This window comes from Cornus florida, unplaced genomic scaffold (assembly GCF_030987335.1).
Source record: "Cornus florida cultivar Cherokee Brave unplaced genomic scaffold, ASM3098733v1 CherokeeBrave_3.0.0_Hap2_Chr09, whole genome shotgun sequence".
Classification (NCBI taxonomy): domain Eukaryota; kingdom Viridiplantae; phylum Streptophyta; class Magnoliopsida; order Cornales; family Cornaceae; genus Cornus; species Cornus florida.
This window is the reverse complement of record NW_026775579.1, coordinates 89,657,867-89,668,575: the sequence shown is the minus strand read 5'-3', so window position 1 is coordinate 89,668,575 and position 10,709 is coordinate 89,657,867. Positions and strand designations below refer to the sequence as shown.

The window sequence follows — 10,709 nt, the reverse complement described above, 5'->3', positions numbered from 1 at the left end:
GATGCATAATTAGTAACATCTGTTGTGGGAGTGTGAACTACAAAATTAACTTTACAGAACTGTTTATTGTATTTATTCATTAGGATATCCTATTATGAATAAACCATGAACCCAATTATTGTGCTGGGGCTCACTGCATTTAAGGAACTCAATACAATAGTATAGAAAGAGCATGATTGCAGTATGTAAAAGAAAGAATTTCCCTAGCACCTGAAAAAAATACTAGTGAAGTTCTATATGTAGTATGATACAACTACATGCAATAGATAACAATATATTCCTCATACAGTTATAAACCAGTATGATCTCAGGAAGAAGCATCTACACATTAAGTATAAAGCAAGCTAAAAGGTGCTGTCACTAAATTAAAGAAAAAACAGTGAAGAGATACCTGATCCAGAAAGGTAGGAAAACAAGATTAACCAAATCGCAAAAACAGAGGCAAGTTGCTTTAAATCAGCAATTGCAACACTTCATTTCTTTCATATATTTACTATCACTTCAATTTCTTTTGACATAAACCAAAATATCAGCAATTTTTAATAATATGTGCAGGTGTGAGTTCAATACACAGGGACCTTTGTGACCGTCTTTGAGTTGATGGTCATATCCATAGTGATCTAGAAACGATGATCATTAAAATTACCATAAGAAAGTTAACCAAAATTTATAATTCAACATCTAATTTGTCATATGTTGCTTTCCAAGCATGATCAAGATAAGAAGAAACATCAAATCTAGGATGCCCATAAATGGTGCTTTCCACCAGAACGCACTGGATTTATTAGGCAAAACCCAAATCACATAATCTAAACAAGGGATGCTCGTTTCACAGCTTCAGGTCATGTTCTTCAGATCCACTACTCTGGATTTGACAGAAAGCCCCTTTCTCCACCACAGTGTTGAGTCTACAAAAATGATTCTTCCTTCAATTCTTCATATATCCTACAACTTATCAAACTTTACTGCACATCTTATAGTCCACAAGGATTAACACGAGAATTAAGTATACATTGGCATCAAATTTTAGTTTGGAGAAAGACACTGTGTATGTGTGTGCATAAAACTACAACTCACAACCAGGGAGTGTGGAAGTAGTAAAGTCTAATTTTCAGTTCAGTTCTATCACTATCTTCCTGTCTGGATTAGAGTCTAGCTATTACTTTCATCAGTTACTGAAATGGAAAAGAAGTTGATACCAGCAATTGTATTATTGCTAACTTAACTCCCAGTGATTAAGAATTGAATGATAGATCAGATAATTTGATAAATTAAAAAATGCTACTGGTAGATAAACAATATATGCACATACTAAAAGTAATAGAAACTGAAGATACTTCATTTTCATAAATAAGTGGAATAATGTACTTCAGGAGTACACAAACAATATATGTGCATTCTACATAACAGAAACACAGCTTGATGTTCATAAAGTAGTGTAGTTGTGTACTTCAGAAGTCCAAACTTCCCATACCTTGCAAGAAAATACAAAAATCAACACCTTTTTCTAAGAATAGAATTCTCCAATGTGCAAAGTTCTGATATTCACAGCATGTCGAACTACTTCTATTTGTCTTCGTACAAAAGTATAGAAGCTAAAGAGAACTACCACCATCATCAGATACTGAACTCCAAGAAGGTAACCAATGAAGATAAGAGCTCAATAGTGCAGTTGCCAATCCACACAGTCATCGAAGTCGAAACTGCTTGCACAGTCCAATAATGCATTCTGCTGATGCTCATAACGGCATATATAGTTCAACCCAACAAGAAGCTCACAGATAGCAGCCTCTGTCTTGGTCCTATCAGCGAAATACAGCGTCTGAAGCAAAAGTACATTTGTTCGGGTGACAATTTGCTGTTGTTCAAAATTCCGCTCACTTTGCCACCTGATCATGCTATGTGCCATGGGTGCAAGCCACCTAAGTATCCCATCGAGCCTGTCTTTCCAATCATGGGCAAGAGAAGCATCATATATTGCCAAATCTTTGAGATAAGACTTCAGATTAGTCTTCAAAGACATTCTTAAACTTGTAGGTAACATCTGATACAGATCATCCCTGGCTTCATCACCGACTAAATGTGCATAGCGAAGTAGCTTCTCTATGACAATTATGACATTTGCGTAATGCAAGGCTAATGCAGAGCCCCCAACAGTGCTAGGAGGAGCATGTACTATTAAGCTGCTTTTGGGGCCGAAGCGCGAACTGCTTGTCACACTACACTTGGCTTGTCTTTGATCTTCACTGAAAGGAACACTAAAGGCCCGATTTAAGCAACTTGAATGATTTGGGTGATCTCTCTTCACACTATTTGCAACACTACAAACCCCTGAAGTTTGACTACTTCGATCATCATAACCAATGTGATCATCTTCATCATCCATTTTAGAAGCTGAGCTGCTCAAACTAAGGCATTCCAAGAAAAGCCTCCCAGGACTTGTTCCACATGCAAAATTAAAATCATCAGGACGAAACAATGGTGGTGCTTCACCTCTATGTGATGCAATATGGGACCTCAAATTTGCCCCCCTTTTCTCCACCACATTTCTACCAATCAGTCCTGAATGAAAAGCATTATTCCTGCTCAAAACTGGTCTTAGAGAATTGGAAACGGTGCGTTTTATACCAATTTGACCAGATTTCTGCCCACATTCCTCCTTCAAAGAAGGTGAACTAGCTCCACAACCCAATTGTGCCCCTGAAACAGAACAACCCATAAATTCTCCCCTCAAAGAGGCATCACCAAACGCCATACAAATCCTTGCATAAATTGTACACACCGTCCTCGCCAACAACTCCACAACCTTATCAAATGACTGGTTCCACAGCGAAACATCCTTGAGATGCCTCACATCCTGCTTCTGCCAAATCAATTTCTGCTCGAACGCCCTCCAACTCTCCTCGTGCTGGTTCCGCTGGAACTTCTTGGTGGCTTGTTCCAACTCATTCAACACCTCCATTTCGGAGTAAAGCTTCGCCGTCGAATTCACGTACCTCTCCATCTTCCTCACCATCCCTTCCATGTCCTTCACCAAAAACCCTAATTCCTTCACATCAATCGCTCCACTCACTATATCCCCATACACATGCTCAAACCCTAGCAACGCCGGCACCGTACACTTCCTCCCCAACCTCGATACCACACCGGCGACCCTGTTCAAGTCGTCGAGCTTCTCCGCGAGCGCGAGCTCGAGGAGGTAGGACTCGTCGGAGGAAACTAGGTTTTTCACACCCTCAGATTTCAAGATCTCGCTCTTGAGCTTAGAGATCTCTTGATTATTCAAAGATTTGTAGAGATACACAGTTTTAGACATCACATTAGCGACTTCGAAAGAGAGAATTCCAATAATTTCTTTGTGTTCTTGCAATTTTGTTGTTTTCTTCGAAGTTTCGAGAAGTAAAGCATGCTTGAGATTAGAGCTTACCTGGTTCCCCATCTTCAGTATCCAAGGTTCAACCACCATTGCTACTTCAGTTTGCAGCGAAAGATTTTCTGAGATCTGAAGCTCAAATTTCTCCAAAAGCTTCAAATTTTCTCATTCGAGAGTACTATATATTTTGCACATTGTTGCATCGACTAAGAAGCAAATGAAGCCTTTTGAATCTTCAATGTGTACAAAACCCGTTGATTCGATTCATTGCAAGGAATATTTGTAGATCTTGAATTGAGTGCGAAGTGTTGAAGGACCGCGAAAGGATTTGGTAATGAAGAAGAAGAAGAAGAAGAGAGAGTGTGTGTGTGTGTTTAGGGTGGATTGGAGTATGAATGGAAAGAATGAATTGTGCAAGGTGTGAAAGGATGTGGAGTGGTCATGGATTCTGTGTTGAAGAAAGTTGGAACAGCGCAACAGAGAGGGTTGAAACTTGAATGCGTGTAGAGAGAAGAAGAAGAGAGAGAGAATGGAGGGAAAAGGGGGAATTGATTGATAGGTAAGAGAGAGAGATGCCAGAGGACATCTATGGGACGGACACTCTCTCTCTAGCTCACGCACACATATGTAATGGATTTGAAAAGGAAATGAAAGTTTTTAATAGGTCCAGTGTTTTGAGAGTTATTACGTCTGGACCACTAGGTTTTGATATTACACTTTTGTCCCTAGATTTCTTTTGGATTATTCAAAATTGAGTAATGTTTCAATTTAGTGTTTAAATATGACAAGTTTATAGTTCTTGTGTTGGAATTTTTTTTTTTTGTTTAAATAGCATTACCTTTTCAAAATTTTCTTTTTCTCATCTTTTGAGAAAATTAAAAAGAAAATAAAAATTCAACTTCACTATTCAAGAATCAAAACCCTGCTATCACTTTTCAAAAGTTTAAACATTCTTTGACATACATAAGAATTTATGCATTACGTGACAATGTATAATTCTGTTTGGAAATCAATCTCATTGCACTGTTAACATATTTGATGGAATTTCAAAAAATATATATATAGATGAATAGAGACATTGAACTAAATTAATTTTTTATAATTATCGAGAGAATGATTAAACAATAAGGATTATCATCCTCTTATTTGAATAAATGCAAGAAAAATGAATAAATTTGGTCTTTAATTACCAAAAAAAAATTAAATAAATTGATCATGGTAGTAAAGTAAAAAAAAAAAAAGTTTCTAAAATTCAAAAACAATAACTTACAAAATGAATCTCTCTCTTCTCATTTTCACTAAAATTTTGAATATGACAGATCATTATTAGATGTTAGAGGTTAATAAGTGCATGAGACAGTCATAAATTGTCAATGTCTTGAAATTTCATTTAATGGCCATGTGCACTATCAAATCAGTGCAAGGAATGAAATGAAAAACACCTTCCGTCACTTTTGAGTTCACATACAAATAACATATTACAATAATTGCAACAAATTCAAATGATGCATATAATTTGAGGAGAAACACCCCGGTACAACTTGGATTGGCCATTTACAGTAAGATTGATCAGTCTTCCAAATTTTTTGTGTTAAAAACATTTTTGGGAGATGGTCAACATACCCTAGCCACATAAATTCATGGATTCATATATATCCTCGATTATGTTAAACTATACTTATTATTTAAATTCATACATTTTTGGACCTTTCAAGTCAAACCCAAGACATCTGCACTTGATAAAAATTGAATTCAGAACATTAGGCCAGCACCCGTGCCAATTAGATTTATATATTTCTCTCTAAAGGGCTAAAATTAAAAATGAATATGACAATAACAAGAGTAACACAACAAAATCACAACTAGTCCCTTCCTAAAGTGACATAAATCACAAATAAAGTTAATAAGACGAATTTTTGAATGAATATACCTCAATTAAGGTATCTTTTAAGTCACTAAATCGTTTTAATGTATAAAGATTGAATTTTCAAAAGAAATTGAGAGATTTGAGATAAACTTATTCGAATTTATTTTGAAGTCACAAAGAGTGAATTTTTTATTTTAAAAAAATGAAAATTTTGAATTAAACATTTGTAAATACATATTTTGTAATGGAGATAAAATTTAAAATTATTAAATGATAATAATTAGTGTATCCTGAGTTCACTTTTCGTAATTAAAGTGTCTGAATTTAACTGAAATTGTATGAAAATTTCATTCTAATCGTAGATTCAGAAAATCAAACGCCGAAAGAGTAGACACTCATGTTCAAAATAGTTGTTGGGGAATTTAATGATTCTGTGTTTTACAACCATCTGATTTTATGACACCAGTGTCGTTCACAGAAGAGTCCCACTATAAGTGGTAATAATTTTAGATTGTTAAACTATTTGTTCAACGAGTTACATTTGGTAGACTACAATGGAACTCACGTGAACTCATCCAATTACTAGGTTCAAGTTTAATATGAACATTATTTTCAATAAATTCAGTTGTAGTATTAATTTGTTAATCCTCCAACATGGACGGGTATAAAATATACTTTCTGTTTTAGTTTAGATGTCGTTTTTAAAGAGTTATTAAAAGGACATGTAGGATATATCTTGTCTTTTTGAAAAATTGTTAATTAATTTTTTTAAGTTTTGAATATTAAAGTTTTAAACTTTATAAACATACATAAAAAAATGTAAAATATATTATTTGAAAAAAAAAAAGTGACAAATATTTTGAAATAGATTTAAAGCAAAGCATATGACGTTTTTGCTAGCAGCGGGGAAGTAAATGTTACGGAGATTGTGAAAATAAAATATATTTTGTTGGAGGCTGAGTATAGCAACACTTCCAATACTACATATTATTATTATTATTATATTTTCAAATCCCAAAACTTTACACCAAGTGTCGGATTATTTGAATATAGGCTTTTATGATATTATAATGATTAATCTATTTCATTGGTATGCTTGAATAGATCTTTGTCTTTTCTGCCCATATATATATATATATATATATATATATATATTTGTCTTGGCATATAATGTCATTTCAGGTAAGGATAGAACTCATAAAAGAGTCCTGCTTTTTGTTCTGACAAATAAAAATATACTATTTTACTGAGTATAAATGATTATTTATGTGTCAAATATAACGTGACCTGTTTTAAAATAAGAGGTAATTAATTATTTAAAAAGTTGTAGTATCTTATTTGTGTTATCTATTAAAGTTTCAATTATCATATATATTAAATTATATATTTATTTTATATATACATCACATTGCACTTCTGTAAAGATTTTTGAGATACTTCATATTGTATCTTCTTTTTTAGAATTAGATTGTGTATCCCTTTGTTATATATAAAAGATTATGTCTTTAATCATTAATATCCATCTAATATTTTTATAGATAGACATTTGTTATCCCAAAAAGAAAAAAACCAGTAGGAATTTCTAAAAAAAAAAAATTGCAAAGCATTGAAAAGTTATAAAATATTGCAGTTTTTGTTTTAGATTTTGTTCAAATCAAATTATTATATTTGAGTACCATGAAATTTGCTATAAAAACGTAAAAGAAGATGATAACGCTATGGAAAACTAAAAAAAAAAAGGGAAAGGGGCTGTAAAAAATTGAAAAGATAAGGAAAGAGAAATGGACTTATTTTATGGGAAAAAGTAAGAGTAGCAATAATGCCTAAATTTTATAATAACCACATCATAATTTTATGTGTTAATTTTAAGTCGGGTATTAAAGTTGTGAATAATATCATTTTTCATTAATAGACTGTTTGGTGGATTGGAACGAGAATCTAAAAAGTTTTGATATCTAAAAGTTGTTTAAACTTTCAGTTGATTTTTGTTTTGGAAAACCATACATTAGATAGAGTTGGAGTCCTAAATAATAAATTGATTTATTTTAAAAGTTAATTTTTTATTTTAATTGAATCAAGAAAAATAATTACAAAATGTATCAAGATTTATTGTTAAGGTCCCAAAAAACCCTCTAAACTCTTATTCTAAAATTTCAAAATATCATTTTTAAAATTATATAATTTTATAATATTAACATGAAAAATAATTTTTAAACCGAATTACTGCATTGAATTGTCAAATATACTATTTTTAATTGGTCATTTATACCATAAATAAGGAAGTGGGGCTCTCCACTTACTTGTATTTTTCATAAATAACAATAAAAAACATTCGATTAGACAATTCACTTATCATGTTAAGATTTTTGTTCAAAAAGTAAAATAATAGTTCATCTTTTATTTCTATTGAGGAGATAAAGGATGTGTAAAAGGTTACCCTCATAATCTCATTATAACCATCCATATATATATATTAGGAAAGTTTTCATGCGATCCAAAATAACAGACTTTTCAACCGACTAAAACTCAATTACTCAATTACACTTTATCAGACTTAACCATAATTAATAATGTTAACTTTAATAGTCAATTTACCATAATTATTCAATATCTTTATTTAATTTCTCTCCTCCTTAATTTTATTTTATAATTTATTCTTATTTTTATCTTGGTCAGGATAATGTGAATTCTCAAATCCTACTCAATTTTGTTTTCAAAATCTTGAAGACAAAAGCGTATCCAATTATATCAATTTAGGTGGCATGTAACTCAAATTGCTGTCCGAACTCAACAAATAGGGTGAAAAATATACTAGTAGAACCTTTGAATAGTAAGTAAAAAAATGAGATGATGTGAAAGGGATTTATGAAAATAACATAAATACCTAGAAATAATATATCCTTTTCAAAGTTTGAGCGTGTAACATTGGACTTTTGATTACTTACGTAAAAATAAAAAAACATTGGAGTTTTGATTAGACTTTGTTGTTTCTTATTTAATTAATTAATATAAGAAAAAGACATGCAGAGATGGAAAACTTCACTAAAATTATTGAGAATTTTGTCAAAAAGTAAATCATAGTGGGAGTTGGTGCCGTTTGATTTCAGTAAAGACAAAGCTTTCGTAAGACCAACCATCCACAAAATCCAAAGACAATTACCAATAAATAAAAAAAGATCCAAAGACAAAACACTGACTGACAGAGATAAAAGAGCTGAAACAGATGGGTGCTTTGGCTCTATTATTATTTAATATTAGTATTTTTCACTGATGGGTTTGGCTCAACTGTTTTGCCACTCTATTCCATGACTTTAGCAACATCATTTGTATTTAATGTATTAACAATAATTTACTATATTTAAAAAAACAAAAATTAATAAAAAAATTAAAAAATTGATGGAATTGATTAACATGTAAACTGAAAAATAGATATAGCCTTTTGTGAGAAAATGAGAACCATAATTTGATGATCTAATTGATGGAAGGATGGATGCATATCCAGATATCAGGTAAAGGCTAAGTAAAAGGAAGTCAAAATAACAATATTTTTTTTTGACTTTAGGTAGTCAAATGACTTTTATGCAGAACCTTAGAGGGCACTTTTTGGCCTACTGTGGCCATGGCCTTTCATTTATGTGGTCTTTATTGTTTATATAATTATTCGTTTTGGCAAGAGTCCAAGACTACTTTATTTGTTCGACCAGGCAAAATAAACATATTTTATGTACCACCATTATTGACTCTATACCATCATCACTTCTTGCGACCCAAGGATCATTATTTGTAGCACGAATCTTACTTTAAATGGCTAGTATGCAATTTTGGAAGGATTCCACGTGTTAAATTTATGTGAAAATTATTAGATGATTGTAAATTACTGTATTTGATAAAATTGTTAAATTTTTCGGTTAAATATGACATATTATATTTAAAAATAAAAAAAATAGTTTTATATTTGAACTCTGAATTTAAAATATTGTTAAAGAAATATCACTATACAACGTATGTACGTGACAATTGGCATGTAATTGTGGAACCACACACCCACCCTACTTGGAAAAGAGAATATATTAGTAATTGTGAGTGGAGTGAGGTGTGTTGGAGTGGATCAAAATATCCTTAGTCATTTGCATGTAATTTTGTGTTTGGATTCACTTTGGTGTGGAGAATATAGGAAAGCTGTTGAACTTGCTCCCACAGATCTCTTTAGGTCGGTCACTTTATATCACAAATGTCACTGTCTTTATGATGATAGTGCTTCTGTTTCTGTTTTGTTGTTTTAGGTTTAGCCTTTTTGACATTTTTATCCACTTTCGGGTTGATACCAAAGTCATCAATATGTTAACAACTACGTAACAACCACTCATCTTCATATTTGCTTAAAGATTAAACTTTGTTTAACTTTTGTACAAATCATTGTGTGGTTGTGTGTGTATAGCTTGATGATCAACCAACTCCTTTATCAAAGGTAGGTATGAATGTATGATGCTTTTAAAAAAGCACCGTAACCCTTTAACCGGATTAAGGAAAAGAAGAATAACTTAATTATTTTGTTTTCAATTTACTTTTCGGTTTGGAGTATTGAATTGGGTTCTGAATTAAAAAAAATTCTTTCAATTTCGAATTCAACAGTCAATTCAGTACTCCTAGTCATAATATTATTGATTCTGATAGAACACTGAACACCGTAAAATTGTAATCAATAGCTTCAATATTTTAGTTACCTTATCTATCAAAATTTTCAAGATTATTATTTTTTTTGTTCTATGAGATCAAGGGAAAGAAAAACAATAAAAAAGAAGGGGAGCTAGTTTAGCGTACGAGGTTTCTACCATTGCGAAGTCTAAAAATGATTAAATATACGTGATGTTACTTTCTTATATGTTACAGTAGTGTAGTCTTACCGTTATGCCAAGGCATACAAAAATAAGGCCATAAAATATAAATTTGTTAGATTAGTTGGTCTTCAAATTGTCTTAAAAGGTTTAGTATTAGCTAACAAGTCGAGAGAACTAAAACAAGTTATTAGAAAAATGTTTTACACGTGAAAATTATAGGCAGAAGATCTTTTGGGTTTTAATTAATTTTATAATTTTGAAGGAACAGTGTATGACTAAGATTCTGATGCTTTAGGTGACTTTGATGGTAACGGTACAAAGAAGGAAACTGAAAATGAAATAAAGTAGATAAAAACAAGAGAGTATAACATAATGCCACGGAATAATTAATACCAGAAAATGAATGCTTACAAAATAAAATTAAGTGTCACCATGTTGGACCAGTTGGAACAAATTTCCAAGTTGGACCAGTACATGGCATGTTAAAAAAGAATAATGAGAGACCATTCCAAGCATGAATATTGTAATATTATTTTTAGACAACAATATTATGTTCACAGTAAAAAATAATTATATTATTCAACCAAAAAAAAAAACAATAATTAAATTAAATTAAATTCACTGATATAGA

The 10,709-nt window shown here is 31.6% G+C and overlaps 1 protein-coding gene across 1 annotated transcript; it reads right to left on the bottom strand.

The window, feature by feature from the left end:
- Nucleotides 1-1,318: 1,318 nt before the first annotated feature.
- Nucleotides 1,319-3,999, bottom strand: LOC132275029 (protein PSK SIMULATOR 1). Its single transcript, XM_059776407.1, has one exon. It carries the CDS (start codon nucleotides 3,464-3,466, stop codon nucleotides 1,661-1,663), a length of 1,806 nt encoding a protein of 601 aa, XP_059632390.1. The 5' UTR covers nucleotides 3,467-3,999; the 3' UTR covers nucleotides 1,319-1,660.
- Nucleotides 4,000-10,709: the final 6,710 nt, after the last annotated feature.

Excerpts from the sequence above, each read along its gene's own strand:
- LOC132275029 (XM_059776407.1), bottom strand. The coding sequence starts at position 3,466 with ATGGTGGTTGAACCTTGGATACTGAAGATGGGGAACCAGGTAAGCTCT.